Source organism: Cetorhinus maximus, chromosome 22 (genome assembly GCF_964194155.1).
Source record: "Cetorhinus maximus chromosome 22, sCetMax3.hap1.1, whole genome shotgun sequence".
NCBI lineage: Eukaryota > Metazoa > Chordata > Chondrichthyes > Lamniformes > Cetorhinidae > Cetorhinus > Cetorhinus maximus.
In genome coordinates this window covers 26160777-26180160 of record NC_135900.1, presented here as the reverse complement: position 1 = coordinate 26180160, position 19384 = coordinate 26160777, and the positions used below count along the sequence as shown (strand labels likewise).

At 42.3% G+C, this 19384-nt stretch overlaps 1 protein-coding gene across 5 annotated transcripts in view; it reads right to left on the bottom strand.

Annotated features, from left to right (window-relative positions):
• Positions 1-1672, bottom strand: part of lemd3 (LEM domain containing 3) — a 50331-nt gene extending 48659 nt beyond the window's left edge. For all 5 annotated transcript variants that reach the window (XM_078567945.1, XM_078567946.1, XM_078567947.1 and 2 more), the window contains exon 1: positions 347-1672. In XM_078567945.1, coding sequence (XP_078424071.1) covers positions 347-1634 — 1288 coding nt within the window. In that variant the 5' untranslated portion in view covers positions 1635-1672. The remainder of the gene's footprint in view (positions 1-346) is intronic.
• Between the last annotated feature and the right edge of the window lie 17712 nt (positions 1673-19384).

The following is a 19384-nucleotide window of genomic DNA, read 5'->3' as shown; positions in this document are numbered from 1 at the left end:
TGCAATGCAATTTTTTTTAATACAAAATACATGAATGAATTGGCATGTCAGACTGCATCTCACAAAACCATTAACTGACATTTAATCTAACTAATCCTAACTATGTATGCAAAATTAAATATGGTTGGACCTTAAAGCTATTTTAATTAGGGCTACACAAATTGTACAGCACAATGATTAGAACTAGCTCACCATAATCAAGTGATATATACACCTACTGTGCTATTTATATATATATATCCAGAAGGCAGACAAACAACTTTTCTGAACAGATTAAGAGATTAAATAGTCTGGCGCTCTGCAATTACCACATTGGAAACTCGGATCCTTTCGTTGCATCACTCACCGTTCAGAACGCCTCCTTCTGTTCCTCCTGAACCCCTCATCCTTATATAGGTAAGTCCCAATATGAGGAAAAACAGACATGCAGCAGTCAAAAGAAACATGGATAGGTAGTGTGCACTGAATCCACCAGTTGTCGAACCCCCCTCCCTTTTAAACTGCTGTAGCAGTTCTTCCTCAGGCTCTCTAGAGGTTTTACGATTGTAAGTACTGTAAATGTGGTTACTGCCCGTATGGTTTGAATGATTGGCATTGATCAAAAGGGAGGACGAGGGGCCACTTCGACTGGTGATAAAATTACTGTTGTGAATGGATGGACTTATGGTGCCGACGTGATTATTGTTTCTGGAGCTGCTCTTATAGAGATTCTCCCTCTCTGCTGCCAGGACTCCTGGGCCAATCTTTTTGGATGAGGAATTACGGAACCGCAATAACATGGTGGGCTCTGCTGTGGCGTCTTTCTCCCTCTGATCCTCCTCCTCCTCCAGTTGGTCTCTCCTTGTGTCTAGACAGTAAGGACCGCCGGCGACGTCGTGGATCCGCCTGGCGCCGCCTCTCCTGCCGGCGCCGCTCTCCTCCACCATCGCCCCCGGGTTATGACTATTAACGGTGCCCGACATAGCCAGCAATTTCTTGGACTGACTCCGCCTGGAGTTGGGCCGCCGGCCTCGCTCTTCCCGTTCATCCTCGGAGTCGGAGTAATTACCGTCCCTAACGTAGGAGACTCGACTGCTGCTGCTGCTGTTGTTGCTCTGCAGCTCGGTTCCCGGAGGCTGTTCTTCTTCCTCCGGCGCCTCCTGGACGCCGCCGCTCGGGTTCGGCCTCCACCAGGGGGTGGAGTTGCTTCTCCCGGCCGAAGAAGCAGCCCCCGCTCCACCGCCGCCGCCGCTGCTGTTATTGTTGCTGTTCACCATTCTCTGAGGTGTGCTCCTCCCTTTGCTGTGACTAGGCCGCGGGCGGGGGCAGTCGCCCGAAGCTTTATCCGTCCTGCTCGGCCTCTTGCCGGCCTGGCCTCTGCTGTTGGGTTCGGCGTCCGATTCGTCCGAGCTGAAGCCCAGCAGCTTGCTGGGGGCTGCAGGGGGAGGAGTGGGGGTGGTGGCCCCGCCGAGGCCCAGGCCCGGGCCTGCCCCGCTGCCGCCGTTCCTGGTTTTGGGCCGCGCGCCGCGCTCCTCGCGCAGCTTCTTGAGCTTCTTCAGGTAGACGGGGCGCGTGCTCTCGGTCACGGGGCCCGGGACCAAACCGAACTTTTTCAATTCCGAAAACAATTCCGCGTCCGTTAACTGCGCCGCCATCTTACCGCGCGAGGCGTGAGGCTGCCGGAACTGACGTCCGTGGGCCTGCCGCACCCCCTCCCCCACACGACACAGAGAAGCTTTAAACTGGCTGAGGAAAAGGAGGCTTTAAAAGGGAAATGTCACCAATCTCTATTACCCCTACCAACTCATACCAGTTACCGGGTACCAAACTCTTCCACTTCGACATGGTCAACTTTTCATTGCGTTTTCCCTCATCTAATTCACAGATTCTTTCCAATGCAGAAGGAGGCCATTGGGCCCATCGAGTCTGCACTGACTCTCTGAAAGAGCATTCTACCTCGTCCCATTCCCCTGCCTTATCCCCATAACCTTTCACATTCTCTCTTTTCAGAGAGCCATCCAATTCCCTTTTGAATACCTCAGTCAAACCTGCCTCCACCATCCCTCTCAGGAATAAAAACAAAAAGCTACTGCGGATGCTGGAAATCCAAAACAAAAACAGAATTACCTGGAAAAACTCAGCAGGTCTGGCAGCATCGGTGGAGAAGAAAAGAGTCGACGTTTCGAGTCTTCACGACCCTTCAACAGAACTGTTCAACAACAACAGAATCCCTCTCAGGAAGTTTGTTCCAGACTCCAGCCACCCTCTGGGTGAAATTTTTTTTCTCCACATCACTTTTACTCCTTTTGCCAATTATTTTGAATCTGTGCTGTCTAGTTCCTGATCCTCTCTGGAGTGGGAACAGTTTCTCACTATCTACCCTGTCCATACCCCTCAGGATCTTGAATACCTTATTAAATTTCCTCTCAATCTTTTTTTCTCCAAGGAAAACAGTCCCAACCGTCCCAATCTATTCTCATAGCTACAGTTCTTTATCCCTGGAATCATTCTCGTGAATCTTCTCTGTACTCTCTCCAATGCCTTCACATCCTTCCTCAAGTATGGCACCCAGAACTGGATGCAGTACTCCAAATGAGCCCTAACTAGTGTCTTCTATAAGTTCAACATGACCTCCTTACTCTTGTACTCAATGCCCCTATTAATAAAGCCTGAGATACTATGTGCTTTATTAACTGCTCTCTTTACATGCCCTGCCATTTTCAATGACTTATGTACATATACACCAAGATCCCTCTGTTCCTGCACCTCCTTTAGAGTTTCTTCTTTTATTTTATACTGTCCAATTTTTATTTTTTCACTGAGTGTTGTGAGTCTTTGGAATTCTCTTCCTCAAAAGGTGGTGGAAGCAGAGTCTTTGAATATTTTTAAGGCAGAGGTGGATAGATTGTTGGTGAGCAAAGGGGTGATAGGTTATCGGCGGTAGGTGGGGTGCAGATTTCAGGTTACTATCAGATTAGCCATGATCTTATTAAATGACGGAGTAGGCTCGAGGGGCTGTATGGCCTACTCCTGCTCCTTGTTCATATGTACATATGTTCTTCCTGCCAACTGAATCACCTCACACTTCTCTGCATTGAACTTCATCTGCCACTTCTCTGCCCAATCCACCTGTCTATGTCCTTTTGAAGTTCTCATTATATTTAACCATTAGCTTCATCGAAAAATTAACAATTTTTTCTACTACTCTTTCCACTACTCTCAGTAAAACTGCCTTGTGATTGTGAGGTTTCCAAGGATGTTTGATGCATTATAACTGCAGCCTCAGTTGTCGCCTAAATGCAATCTAAATCCAAAATCCAGGACTACATTTGGCTGAACGAAACTTCCTGGATTTTTTAATATTAGTTTGTGGAATGTGAATATCACTGGCAAGGGCCAGCATTTATTGTCCATCCCTAATTGCCCTTCAGTTCAGAGAGTGGTGATGAGTTGCCTTATTGGACCACAGCAGTCCATGTAGAAACACACAATACAATTAATAGTTCTAGTGATGTCTGGAGGCATCATCATAGCTAAAGCAAAATATGTTGATTTCTACACCTGTTTGGCTATTTTAAATATACATTACTTTTAAGGCTTTCTCCAGCCACTTCCCATTGCTACATTAATTTCTCATTCAGATGTGGCAAGCAGGCACAGTAAGTCCCCATTTAATGTTTCCCTGTTTAACGCCGCTTCACTTTAACGTCGACCAGTTGATGCGGGCCCCTATTCTCATTTAGTGTTGCAAGATTCATTTTAATGTTGTTTCCCGCCGGTCTGATGTAGCCGCGTGACCTGATCAGCGCTCCCTCACCCACCCTCCCGCTCATGGCTTCCCTCTCCTAAACCCTTGCTGTGAGTGTGGGCTCTGGAGGTGAGTGGCCAGAGCCAAGAGGAACAGCTTCGACTTGCAGGAGGTAAGTAATGTTCAAGTGAGTTTGTGATCAGCATTAAGATAAAAGCAAAATCTCCACAGATGCTGCTAGACCTGCTGAGTTCTCCAGCATTTTCAATTTTTGTTTGTGATTAGCATTACCCATTTTTGATCAGAAATCTCCTGGTAACAGATCTCTGATCCCGACAATGAGATAACTTAATCAAGAATGGATTGAATATATTTGGGACACCGGGCTCCTCTCTGCCGCAGTAAAACCAGCGATGCTTCCGCCCGAGCTTTGGATGTGGGAGCTGCTCCCAGTGGCATTAAAATCTCGGGGGCGGGATGCGGAAAGGGAGATTTCGGATCAAAAAGCTGATCACAAACACCCTTGAATAGAACTTACTTGTGCAAGTTGAAGCTGCTTCTCCTGCATCTCGCCGCTCATCTCCAGAACCCGCGCTCACAGCAAGAGCTCAGGAGAGGGAAGTGGCGAGCGACAGAGTCGGGAGCAGGAGATTTGGCAAGCGGTAGGATCAGCAAGAGGTTGGTTTAGGGAACCGGAGAGGCTGCATGTCTGAGGGCCGGAGAGAGGATGAGGTCAGAGAGTTACAGAGGCCACAAACTGGAGAAAGGGTCAGCGAGAGGAAGGGTCCGCAGAGACCAGAAGGGTCAGAGAGCAGGGTGTGTGGCTAGCAGGATTGGCAGCGAGCAGGAGGTACTGTAAGTAGAAAGTTACTTTTTAAATTTATTTTATTTTAGAAGATACTTCATTTATCAATATCGGAATTTAACAATTTCAAATACATATACTTAAAGAGTATACAGTTTTTTTCTGATGAGGGAGGGCCTACAGAACTTAACTATAGGTTTTAAATCGGTTTTAATGGGAAAATGTGATCCGCTTAATGTTTTACTCAAAGTTGCGACTTTCAGTAATGCAACTACAACTTGAAGTGAGGACTTACTGTAATAAAAACAAAAAATGCTGGAAAAACTCAGCAGGTCTGGCAGCATCTGTGGAGGGAGAAACAGAGTTAATGTTTGGAGACCATATGACTCTTCAGAGCTGAGGACTGGCTGTAATTGATATGCAACAAGGCTTACCAACTCTGATTGGACATATTCCTCTTCACATGCAAACAGTCTTTCCCCCCTTTCCAATATCACTACAACTAGTAGACATATATGTTCAAATAAAATGGCTCTTTGAAAGAGTAGGCATGCTTAGTCCCACATCCCACCTTTTGTCTGCAACCCTGTAAATTCCTCATCCTCAAGTACCTGACCAACTCCCTTTTAAAATTATTTATGGAATCCGCTTCCGCCACATTTTGAGGTTGAGCATTCCAGATCCCGTCAACTCTGAGTGAAAAACTTTCTTCCCATCTCGCCTTTAAATCTTTTGCCAGTGGTTTTGAATTTATGACATCTAGTTATTTCCCCACTTGCCAGAGGGAATAATTTTTTCTCAAAACTTCTCATCGCCTTGAAACCATCTATTCGGACATATTTTTAACCCTCTCTGTTTTAAGGATAGCAGTCCTAATTTTTCCAACCTCTCCCCATAATTGAAGTCCTCCATCCCTGGTAAATCCCCTCTGTACCCTTTCTAAAGCCTTTACATCTGTTTTAAAGCGTAGTGCCCAGAATTGTCCACAATACTCCAACTGAGGCCTAACCAGTGATTTCTAAAGTTCTAGCATAATCTCTTTGCTTTTAAATTCAATTGCTATATGTATAAACTTCAGCAATGCATATGCTTTTTAACTACCATATCAACCTGTCCTCTTATCTTTAAGGATTTGTGTATATGGATACCAAGGTATCTCTGCTCATCTATATCAAAACCGTGCCATTTATAGTATACTATTTTTCCATAGTGGGCTTTCCAAAGTGCATCACTTCACACTTCTCTGCATTAAACCAAGGCTGTAATGAGGTCAGGAGCTGAGTGGCCTTAGCGGAACCCAAACTGAGCATCAGTGAGTAGGTTATTGCTAAGCAAGTGCTGCTTGATAGCACTGTTGATGACCCAATCCATCACTTTACTGATATTGGAGAGTAGACTGATGGGGCAGTAACTGGCCAGGTTGGATTTGTCCAGCTTTTTGCATACAGGACATACCTGGGCAATTTTCCACATTGCCCGGAGAAGCCAGTGTTGTAGCTTGGAACAGCTTGGCTAGGGGCGCAGCAAGTTCTGGACAAGTCTTCAGTACTATTGCCTGAATGTTATCAGGGCCCATAGCCTTTGTAGTATGCAGTGCCTTCAGCATTTCTTGATATCATGTGGAGTGAACCGAATTGGCTGAAGACAGACATCTGTGATGCTATGGACCTCTGGAGGAGGCTGAGATGGATCATTCACTCGGCATTTCAGGCTGAAGATTGTAGCAAATGCTTCAGCCTTATCTTTTGCACTGATGTGCTGGGCTCCCCATCATTGAGGATGGGTATATTTGTGGAGCCTCTTTGTCTAATGAGTGCTAGTGCTATTGGAGAGGCTTTAAACTAAATTGGCAGGGGTGTTGGAACCAGGAGATAATATCAGGGAGGAATACCAAGGTGCATAGAATACCAGGAGAGACAGGTGGCACTAGAATAAGGAATAGTAAGCTAATAGATTGGGTCAGAGTAAGGGAGAAAGTAATAAAGTCTAAATCTGGGTTACTGCACATGTATGTGAATGTTCGGAGTGTGGAAAATGAGATTGGTGAGTTACAGGTATGGGTAGCCATGTGGAAATACAATGTTGTAGCTATAACAGAGATCTGGCTCAACGAAGGGCAGGACTGGATTTGGCTATGGCATCTGGAGATGTTCCTGGCTATAAGATGTTCAGGAAAGATAGGAAAGGAAGAAAAGGAAGAGTTTGGGGGTATTTATTAAGGAAACCATTGCAGTGCTGGAGAAAGAGGATGTCCCAGAGGCCCAAGGACAGAATCTATTTGGCTAGAGTTAATGTACAAAAAAAGTGCAATAACATTGCTCAGTGTAGTCTATAGGCCACCAATTAGTGCGAAGGATATTGAGGAACGAATCTACAAGGAAATTACAGAGAGGTGCAAAAAATTACAGAGGAATCATAATGTGGGACTTTAGTTATCCGAATATAGAATGTGACAGTGGTAGAATAAAGGGCAGAGAGGGCAAGAGTTCCTAGAGTGTGTTCAGGACAGTTTTCTACAGCAGTATGTTTCCAGTTTAATGAGAAAGAAGGCACTGCTACAACTGGTCCTTGGGAATGAGGTGGGCCAAGTGAATCAAGTGTCGGTAGGATAACATTTAGGAGACAGCCATCATTGTATCATAAGGTTTAGACTGACTATGTAAAAGGACAAAGAACAATTCAGAGTAAGAACGCTTAACTGGGGGAAAGCCAACTCCAATGGAGTAAGAATGGATCTGGGCCGAATAAATTGGAATCAAAGATTGGCAGGAAAAATAATAGCTGAACAATGGGCTACCTTCAAAGAAGAGAGAGTTTGGGCACAGCCAAATTTTCCTTGAAAGGGAAAGGTAGAGGAAACAAATCCAGAACTCCCTGGATGATAAAGGAGATAAAAATCAAGATGAAGGAGAAAAAGTGTGTTTATGACAGATGTCGGGTAAAAGCACATTTGAGAACCAGGCTGAATATAAGCTTAAGTGGGGAAGTGAAAAAAAAAACAAATAAGAGAAACAAAGAGGGAGTACGAAGGGGGATGGGAAACCAACATAAAGGAAATTCCAAAGTCTTTTATAGGCATATAAATAGTGAAAGGGTGGTTAAAAAAAAGTGTAGGGCCGATTGGGACCAAAAAGGGGATTTACGCATAGAGGCAGAGGGCATAGCTGAAGTATTAAATGAATGCTTTGCATTTGTCTTTACCAGTGAAGAATATGCTACCCAGGTCATGGTGAAAGAGGAGGTAATTAAGACACTAGCAGGGTTTAAAATTGATAAGGGGAGGTATTGGATAGGCTGTGTGTAAAGTTGATAAGGCACCAGAACCAGATAAGATGCATCCATTGATGCCGAGGGGAGTGGAAATTGCGGAGGCACTGGCCATAACTTTTCAGTCTCTCTTAGACCCAGGGTGGTACCAGAGGACTCGAGCATTGCAAACATTACACTCTTGTTCAAAAAAGGATGTAACCACAGGCCAGTCAGTTTAACTTGAGTGGTGGGGAAACTTCTAGAAACAATAAATCAGCACAAAATTAATAGTCACATGTACAAACGTGGGTTAATTATGGAAAGCCAGCATGTATTTCTCAAGGGAAAATCAAGTTTAACTAACTTGATGGAGTTTTTTGAAAGGGTAATAGGGTTGATGAGAGCAATGCTGTTGATGTGGTGTACATGAACTTCCAAAAGGCATTTTACACAGTGCTGCACAGTAGATTCCTGAGCAAGGTTATAGCCCATGGAATAAAAGGTACAGTGGCAACATGGATATGGAATTGGTTGAGTGGCAGGAAATAGAGAGCAGTGGCTAATGGAAGCTTTTGGAGCTGGAGGTAGGTTTGTAGTGGAGTTCCTCAGGGGTCAGTGTTGGGATTCTTGCAATTCCTGATGTATATTAATGACCCAGACCATGGTGTACACAGCACAATTTCAAAGTTTGCGAGTGATACGAAACTTGGAAACATTGCGAACTGAGAGGAGGATATTGTAGAACTTCAAAAAGCCATTGACGAGCAGGTGGAATGTGTGAACAGGAGGCAGATGAAGTTCAATGCGGAGAAATGTGAAGCAATTCATTTTGGTAGGATGAACATGGAGAGATAATAGAAAATAAAGGGTGCAATTTTAAAGGGAGTGCAAGAGCAGAGGGACCTGGGTGTACATCTGCATAAGTATTGATGATGGCAGGACAGGTTCAGAGAACAGTTAATAAAGCACACAGCACCCTATGCTTTATTAATTGGGGCACAGAGTACAAGAGCAAGGAAATTATGTTGAACTTGAATAAGACACTAGTTTGGCCTCAGCTGGAGTATTATGTCCAGATCTGGGCACCAGACTTTAGGAAGGACGTGAAGGCATTGGAGATAGTTCGGAAAGGTTTCACAAGAATGGTTCCAGAATGAAGAACTTCAGTTATGAAGATAGATTGGAGAAGGTAGGACTGTTTTTCTTAGAGAAAAGTAGACTGAGGGGGGATTTGATAGAGGTATTCAAAATCATAAGGGGACTCGACAGAGTAAATAACGAGAAACTGTTCCCACTCATGAAAGAATTGAGAATGAGGGGGCACAGATTTAAAATAATTGGCAAAAGAAGCAAAAGCAATATGAGAAAAAAAATGTTTTCACGCAGCGAGTGGTTAAGGCCTGGAATGCACTGTCTGAGAGTGTGGTGGAGGTAGGTTCAATCGAAGCATTCAAGAGGGAATTAGACTGTTATCTGAAAAGGAAGAATGTGCAGGGTTACGGGGAGAAGGTGGAAGAATGGCACTAGGTGAATTGCTCATTCAGAGAGCCAGTGCAGACATGATGGACTGTAACAATTTCCTTCTGCACTGTAACAATTCTGTGAGAAAATATCTATTGCATTATCTTGATCAACTTTCCCTGTTACCTCCTCAAATAATTCAATCAAGGTAGTCAGGCACAATTGCCCTTGAACAAATCCATACTGGCTCTCCTTGATTAACCCATTGCCTTTCCACATGAGAGTTTATTTTGTCCCTTATAAGTTTTCAGTAACTTCCCCATCGCTGATGTTAAGCTGATTGGCCTGTAGTTTCTTGTTTATTCCTCTCCCCTTTCTTGAATAGTGGTTTAACATTAGTAACCCTCTCATCCTCCGGCACTACTTCTGTATCCAATAAGGAGTGAAATATTGTGACCAATTCCTTTACTGTTTCTATCTTTATTTATTTCAGCAAAGATATGCATTCCATCTGGACCAGGGAATTTATTAACTATTGGGAATGCTAATCTTTTTCAAACATGTTTGTTTAATACTATTTTGTCTATAACATCCCACTGTTCTTTCAGTGTAACATTCACATCGCCTGCCTCCTTTGTGAAGACAAATACAAATATTCATCTAATACTTAAGTCCTGTCCTTTGCTTCTACATGAAGATTTCCCTTGGATACTTAATAGATCTAACTTTTTCCTGAGCTAACTGCTTGCAATTCATATGTTCACAAAATACTTAAAGGTTCAATTTACTGTTACTTGCTAATCTTCTCTAAACTTTCCTTTTCCTCATACATTGGGCAGAATCTCCTGCTCTTGCTGGGGGCAAGCTTGGAGGCAGGAAGGGCATGTAATTAGATGGGATGATGGTGTACTGAAACCCTGCTGCCTTACTTCCGCCACCAGAATGAAGTACTGGTTGCAAGGCCCATGGTCTATCTTCACACCCTGCCACCTATTGAGGTCCTATTGAAGCTCTTAAGCGGCCAATGAACGATTACTTAAGGACCTGATCCTCCCCCTTGCTGGTATTAACCCAGCTGTAGGCAGGCCCGTTACCATGCAGAGTGGACGCAGCTGCTAAAACTGTACGGCCAGCTTGTTACCTCTGGGGGTGGGGGGCTCAATATCGGGAAGGGGTGGCCCGCTAAGAGCCACACCTCCTGCCCTTGCTGCTGACCTTCCTCCACCCCTCTCCCTGTGATCCCTACCCTGTGAAACCCCCCGCCACCCCACATTACTTATCTGTGGCCTGGGTCACTCTGCAATCCTGGGACCCTGGTAGGCATTTTTCCTGCAGTAGCCACCGCCCCTCCTGTAATGGCGGTGAGCACAAGATAGGTGAGACTTCCAGCTCTGGGATCTTGATTCCAGGGAAGGCCTTGCCACAGCCTGATTGGCTTGTGGTTCAGCAGGCCTTGCCAAAAAGGGGCAGCACAAATCTCTTGTCAGTTCTCTAACTGGCAGGTGATACCCCCAATGTCTCAACCAGATTCTGCCCATTAACTTATTCAGTTCCCTCCTGTACTTTCCATAATCTTCCTGGTTACCAACTGAATCTTGCTCTTCCATCCAGGGCCCATTAACCTCATATGCCCTACCTTTTTCCTTCAAAGGAATATGCTTATTTTGTGCTTGAATTACCTATTTTCTGAATACCCTCCACTGCTCTGTTATTGCTTTCTCTAGTAATTGCCTTTTCCAATTTACCTGTGCTAGGTTTCTTCCTAAATCACAAAATTAGCTCTTACCGAGTTGAACAACTTTACCTTCTGGTCTCATTCCATAATTAGATTTAAACCAATAGTTGCTTGGTAGTACAGAACTTGAATATTGCTGAAAAAGAGACATGCTGTCAAGGCTTTTTGACTTGTACTCATCAGGCCAATTTCAAAGGGACCAACAATTTCTATTGCATGAGAAAAGGGCGCTGATTGCCCAAGGCATTGCCATGGAGAATGCAGCAGGGAACTATTGTCCTCCTTTTGTTTACTTCAAAAAAAGTTCAATGCCTGGCTAGATTCTGCAAATCAACATATATAGCTTCTAGCAAGTGTAAGAGAGCCACCTTGCGAGCCCAATGATAGTCTTAAATTGGTTGTTAGTGTAAGCACAATGTGGCTCACTTACCTTGCTAGAAGCTACAAATATTCATACACAGGGGCCTGTCTTCTGCAAGTAAAAGGAACATGTCCAGGCATTGCACCTTATTTTGAATTAAGCACAAGTGTGGGGACAATAGTTCTCTTCTCCATGGCAATGTCTTGACCAATCAGAATTGACTTGCCAATTAATCAGCACCCTTTTCTCATGTCAACATAGATTTATGAAAGGAAAATCATGTTTGACAAACCTCCTGGAGTTTTTTTGAGGACACACCTAGTAGAATTGACAAGGAAGAGCCAGTGGATGTGGTGTATTTGGATTTTCAGAAAGCTTTTGATAAAGTTCCACGTACGAGGTTAGTGTGCACATGGGATTGGGGGTAATATCTGGGCATGGATTGAGAATTGGTTAGCAGACAGGAAACAGAGAGTAGGAATAAATGGGCCTTTTCCAGAGTGGCAGGTGGTGACTACTGGGGTACCACAGGGATCAGTGCCCCAATATTGGGCCCCAGCTATTCACAATATATATCAATGATTTGGATGAGGGAACCAAATGTAATATTTCCGAGTTTGTTGGCAACACAAAACTTAGGTGGGAATGAGAGTGATGAGGAGGATGTAAAGAGGCTTCAAGGCAATTTAGACAAGTTAAGTGAATGGGCAAATACATGACAGTTGCAGTATAACATGGATAAAGTGTGAAGTTATCCACTTGTGTATGAAAAACAGAATGGCAGAGTATTATTTAAATAATGATAGATTGGGAAATGTTGATGTACAAAGGGACTTGGGTGTCCTTGTACACTAGTCACTGAAAGCCAATATACAGGTGCAGCAAGTGGTTAGGAAGGCAAATGGTATATTGGCTTTCACTGCTAGAGGATTTGAGTACAGGAGCAAAGATGTTTTACTGCAGCTGTACAGGGCCTTGGGAGACCACACCTGGAGTAGTGTGTGCAGTTTAGGTCTTTTTACCTAAGAAAGGATATACTTGCCATAGAGGGAGTGCAGCGAAGGTTCCCCAGACTGATTCCTGGGATGGCAGGATTGTTGTACGAGGAGAGATTGGGCCGACTAGGCTTATATTCACTGAAGAATGAGAGGGGATCTCATTGAAATGTATAAAATCCTGACAGGTCTGGACAGACTGGATGCAGGGATGATGTTTCTTCTGGTTGAGGGTCTAAAACAAGGGGTCACAGTCTCAGGATACAGGTAGGCCATTTAGGACTGAGATGAGAAATTTCCTCATTCAGAGGGTGGTGAACCTGTGGAATTCTCAACCACAGAAGGCTGTGGAGGCCGTCACTGAATATATTTAAGAAGGAAATAGATTTCTAGACTCCAAAGGCGTCATTGATGTATGGGAAGACAGCGGGAGTATGGCATTGAGATAGAGGATCAGCCATGATCATACTGAATAGCAGAGCAGGCTTGAAGGGCCGAATGACTTACTCCTGCTCCTATTTTCTAAGCAGTATAAATTGTTGGCCCCTTTGAAATTTGGCATTCTTGCGCCTGTCCTAATGAGAGCAAGACAAAAAGCTTCAAGAGCATGTCTCTTTTTTCAGCAATATCTTAAACCAAATTATGTTATTGTTATTTGGTCTTTGTCAATTGGTCACTGTTAGCTGGATGATCTCCTACTTTAACACACTGCACTCACCCTGCTTCATTTCCCAGGAACAGATCCAAAACTGCTTCCTTCCTTTCTGGACTGGAGGCATATTGATTGAAGAAGTTCTCCTGTACACATCAGAAACTCCTCTCCTTCCTTATGTTTTTCCCCAATCTATATTAGGGTAATTAAAGTCTCCTAATATTACTGCTGTATTTTTGTTACATGCCTTTGAAATATGCTGACAAATTTGCTCATCTATCTCCTTCTCAATTTGAAGCTCTATAAAAAACACACTCCCAACAGTGTAAAAACTTTCCCTCTGTTCTTCAACTCAAGCCAAATAGATTCGGTCCTAGAACACCTGGTAAATTTTTTCTATTTGGAACTGTAACATAATCCATTCATCAATACTTCCAAACCCTTTCTTTTTTTTCCCTTCACTATTATTCCTGAAATATTATTAGTATCTAAGAACACTAAGAACCTATTCCTGACCTTGTTTGAGCCAAGTCTCTGTTAATGCAACCACATCATAATCATAATCTTATATAGCAATTTGTGCCTGCAGCTCACCACCCTTATTGGTTACACTACAAACATTGATGTACATACAATTCAATATCTCCTTCGTTATTTTCGATATTTTTCCTAATCTGGTTCTTGTAATTTTTGGGATATTCCTAGTTTTATTACTGCTTATATCTCCTTGTTCTCTGATCTAATTTCTGTTTCTTTCTGCTACTTTCCATTTCCTTTTTTAGGACAGTGATTTCTACATGTCGATCTGCCCCTATTTTTCTATTTGGCTGCCAGTCAGAATAAGCAGTGCTGCTGAATGCAGAAACATAAATGCTACATCATAGAAAACAAAGGACAAACTTCCTCCTTTTGCTTTCTTGAAACTGGCTTCCTTAATCCAAAGTTAAATTCATTGACTTATATTTTTGTGGGTCTATGATACTATTAATTTCTCAAATGTTGGGGTATGTATACTATTGAGTATAGTATTTTCTACGGTATGAACTCCCGTTGCAACATTCTAGTTCACTTTTTTTTCATTTTTGTCTTGTATTGAGGTGGTAGAACATAAGGAATGGTTAAACACAGCAATACTCAATTTTATTTTGTAAGTCAGCAAAAATATTCATTGCATAGCTTGAACCAAAATTTATAAACAGTACAGAGGACTGACACTCAAACGCTTAAAACAATGGATAACTTTGCACTATAGTACAATAAACAATAGCTGTATATAATTCATCTCAGCTGCAAGATTCAACACCAAAAGATAATGCATTTAGGATATTCAGACAGTGTTTGGAAGGTTATAAAACTAACAGGAAGTATTCCAGGCATGAGAATATCACTTATCAAATTTTAGATTTATGGAATTTATAAATTGTAACATTAATAGTGAGTGGATAGGTTTTTTTGTAGAGCAGAGACAAACAAAGGCACTCCCAAATCAGTTGTTTTATCGCAGGATTTCGCCAAAGGGAAACTGCTGCAGCAACAGGAAGTCCTGATCTACATCACAAAGACCATAACACTGACTACGCTACTAAAAGGATAATTTACAAGTTCACATTCCTGGCCAGCAACTTCGCCTACCGGAAACATGCATCAGGAATTCGGGCCCTGAGGAGATCACCAGGACTTATTGGATTTTCTTTCCTCGATCTCCGTTCAGGTTGTTCCCAGTTCCTCTATAGCTACCTCCAATTATCCTTCTTCACTTGTGCTTGTCTGTTTCACTAGGTGCTTCTACCTAACCCTAAGTTGGTACCTGTAGTATAAAAGGTTAATAGATGGGATATGCTAATGTATGATGTAGATAATGATGTACCACTGACATCAGTCAGTCATGTGTTAGACTTGAGAGAGAGAGAGAGAGAGAGAAAGAAAGAAAGAGAGATTGGAATCATGACTAAGAGCTACATGCTTACTCCGTAACCTGTTTAGATAGAGTACTAATAAACAAGTATCAAGCAGATGCCAAGATATGTCTACAGTCTCTCTGCGAACCAAGTCCCACACCTAGAGTCCAAGACAGTAGGGCACATCTTAGAACATGATGGCAGCAGTGGAGATATTGATGTAAAAATACATCGGTGTTATCGAAAGAACCACAGAGTGAAGAAACCTGTCAAAGCAGCTCGAGAAAGTTTAGCGGTAGAAGGAGGCACACTGGAGAGAGGTAACGATGATCGTATCTGGTGAGCAGTCCCTGCCCTTGCCCCGCCTGTTTGACTGCCTTGAGGGCCCACAGAGAGGCCAACAGTCGGAGTTATGGAAATGCCATTTTCTCCAGTGCTGAGCAGCGTCAGGTCTTTATGAAAAAGAGCTAAAGCTTCAAGTTAGTTCCATTCTTTATGCAGTATGTTCCTTAGCAGATGATCTCCTAAGGTAGGATGTGCAGGAGTCCACTGGTAAGTTATGGTCCAATATCAAGGCTTAGATATGTCTTTTAAAATTGATACTGGAGTGGCTGTTAACATATTAGCAGATGACTTTGACTGGCTTGAGCCGCTGACCCTTTATCCATCAGACATCAGGTTACAAGGTCCAGGCGACATAGACCTTCCAATTAAAGACAGGATTATTGCCCCTCTTAGCTACAAGGGACAACAGATCGTTGATTCTCTCTATGTTCTTCACAATCAACAAACATACCTATTGAGCAGCGATGTTGGTGTACTAGGAATCCTTGAAAAACCAGATAATGCCCAGCATTTGAATGACTCACTGTATTTCATGCAACAATCTTCAGCCTTTTATTTAGAAGCAGTGGAAATTCAGCTTTCAGAAGCTGAGGAAGTTTATACAATCGGTAGTAAGTTCCTTCCTTTAGACCTGGGGCAAAGATAGAAGTTATGAATCTCTCAGTTCTTCACAAAGTAAGGTCAGAGGTGGAGGATGCAGAAGGCACTGCAGCAGATGGTGACCATGCCTCTGAAGACCTACTGACCTGAATTGGCTCTTCCCAGAGAGTGAAGAGGAGGAATCCCTTGCAGTACTAAGTGATCTCTTGGAGATGGAGGTCCTGGAGAATGATTCGTATTTCCAGTTGATAGATGCACCTTATGAAGTCTCTGTTGTCTTTTTAGAAGATTCAGCTGTGTCTTTAGTGGCTGAGTAGTATTCAGATCTTAGTTCCACTGAATCCACCGATGTATTGCCTACTTTATCTCCTGTGGCAGAATTTTTAACACTTCTGAAGCTGCAGAATCCCATACAGCAGACCTGTTCCAGAGTTGATTGTCTACAGGAAATTCCTCTCATTACAGAAGATGAGGTTGTCTTGTCTCCATATAGATTGGATAAATCGGATTGGCACAGGTAGTCTGGATGATGAATTCATAGTTTCTTACAGCAGCATGTTTTAGAACCAACCAGAGGGCAGGCTATATTACATCTGGTATTATGCAATGAGACAGGATTAATTAATGACCTTACAGTGAAGGGGCTGCTAGGTAGCGGCGATCATATATGAATGAATTTCACATTCAGTTTGAGGGAGAGAGCAGTGGAATTAAGACTAGTGTTTTAAACTTAAATAAGGGCAATTAGGAGGGCATGAAGACAGAGCTGACTAAAGTGAACTGGGAAATTAGGTTAAGGGATAGGTTAGTAGAGATGCAGTGGCAGACATTTCTGGATATATTTCAGAATACTCAGAAAAAGTACATTTCAGTGATAGAGAGACACTAGGGGAAGGGCACACCATCTATGGCTAACTAAAGATGTTAAAGATAGTATCAAATTGAAAGAAAAAGTATATAATTCCGCAAAGATGAGAGGCACTCAGAAGATTGGACAAAATATAAAGAACAGCAAAGAATGACTAAAAGATTAACAAGAGAGAAACTAGAGTGTGAAAGAAAGCTTGCTAGAAATATAAAGACAGAAAGTAAGAGTTTCTACAGGTATTTAAAAAGAAAAAGAGTAAGTAAAGTGAACATTGGTCCTCTAGAGTGTGAGAATTGGGAATTAATAATGGAAAATAAGGAAATGGTGGATGAATTGAACAGATATTTTGCATCTGTCTTCCCTGTAGGGGATGCAAGTAACTTCCCAGAAATAATTGTGAATCAGGAGGTGAAAGGGAAGGAGGAACTTAAAACAATTACAATCACTAGGGAAAGGGAACTGAGAAAATTATTAGAACTAAAAGCTGATAAGTCTCCAGGTCCTAATAGGCTTCATCCTAGGGTCTTAAAAAAAGTAACTGCTAAGATCACAGATGCATTGGTTTTAGTTTTTCAAAGTTCCCTAGACTCAGGAAAGGTCCCATCAGGTTGGAAAATAACCAATGTGACATCTCTGTTCAAGATAGAAGGGAGATAGTATAAAGAAAATATCATTTTTCCAATATTACTGTGGGATACTATGGAGCAGGCTTGTGGGGGCTGTGTGTACGTTTGTGTGTGTGCGACTAATTTAATTAAGCTAAAGACAGACTGCAAGGTTTAAATCAAAGGGTTAGGTGTAAAAGCAGGCATTTTGAAGTAGAGATGGACAAGCTAAGATGGGATATATGTAAATACAACCTGAATAGGAATTTGCATTAGGAGATAAATAAGGAGTTTTAGCTGTTGAATTTCAAAGATGAAGAAAAGGAAGTTTTACAACTGGCAAAGATCATAAATGAATAAAGCAAAGTTATTAAGTTTACTTCTCCTGAAAGTGGTGGCCATAACGACATCATAAAAGATTTTTATATTCTGGGAAAGGTAAACTTCCAAAGAAAGTTAAGAATAATGGGTTTAAAGATGAAAGAGAAAAAAACATTTAGGGAAAGATTGAAAACTCTATGGGATGTGGCCAGGTGATCTTGAAGAGTGTGCTGTGTGAGCACAGTCCTGTGAAGGAAACAGCCTCTAGCCACTCTGGAGAAGTGTCTGGTTGTTCCAGAAAGAAAGGTTTTGTTACAAGTCTTGGATATCCATTGTCAAGTAAGAGGGAAAAAGAAGCCCTGTGAGATGCCTCCCTTATAATGGGTGCCTTGTGGTAATATTACTGGATGTTTTACAGATTAAGGATCTATAGGGACTGTTGCCTGGAAAAGGGTGTTTATTTGTGAGTCTAGCTAAGTAGAAATCTTTTGGGAAATGTTGTAAGACTAAATTTAACTGTGTAACTGTAATCTTGTGTGTTTAAATTTTTTTGTTAATAAATGTTTTGATTTAGTATTTAATTTCTCCAAAAGTGGTAGGGGAATCCTTACTTCTGACTTCAGTGTATATACCTTCTCATAATTGCAAATTGAAAATCATTGTGATAGCTTGACCAACTTTCCCTTTGGGAATTGGCCAGCCCAGCAATTACCACCTGCCACATCATAACAACAGAAACCCGGAAACTACAGGATAATTAGCTTAACATCTATCCTGGGGAAATTGCTGAAATGTATTATTAAGAAGGTTATAGTGGGACACTTAGAAAATCTCAATGCAATCAAGAAGAGTCAACATCGTTTTTTGTGAAAGGCAAACCATGTTTGACTAATTTATTGGCGTTCTTTGACAAATTAACAAGCCACTTGGATAAAGGGGAGTCTGTGGATGTGCTGTACTTAGATTTCCAGAAGGCATTTGACAAGGTGCCATATCAAAGGTTACTACACAAAATAAGAGCTCATGGTATAGGGGGTAACATATTAACATGGATAGAGAATTGGTTAGCTAATAGGAAGCAAAGAGTAGGTTTAAATGGGCCTTTTTCAGGTTGGCAAGATGTGAAGAGAGGAGTGCCACAGGGATCTGTGCTGGGGCCTTAACTATTTACAATTTATATCAGTGACTTGTTTACTAAATTTGCTGATGACACAAAGATAGGTAGGAAAGTAAGTTGTGAAGAGGGTATAAGGAGTCTGCAAAGGTACATAGGTTAAGTGAGTGGGCAAAAAATTGGCAGATGAAGTATAATGTGGGAAAATGTGAACTTGTCCACTTTGGCAGGAAGAATAGAAAAGCAGCATATTATTTAAATGGAGAGAGATTGCAGAACTCTAAGGTACAGAGGGATCTGGGTGTCCTGGTATATGAATTAGGAAAAGTTAGTATGCAGGTACAGCAAGTGATTAGGAAGGCAAATGGAATTTTGTCATTTATTGCAAGGGGAATGGAATAGAAAAGCAGAGATGTATTGCTACAGTTGTACAGGGCATTAGTGAGACCACATCTCGAATACTATATACAGATTTGGTCTCCTTATTTAAGAAAGGATATAAATACGTTAGAAGCAGTTCCGAGAAGGTTCACTTTCACTTGACTGATACCTGGGATGGGGGACTATCTCACGAGGAAAGGTTGGACAGGTTGGGCCTGTATGCATTGGAGCTTAGAAGAGTGAGAGGCGATCTTATTGAAACATATA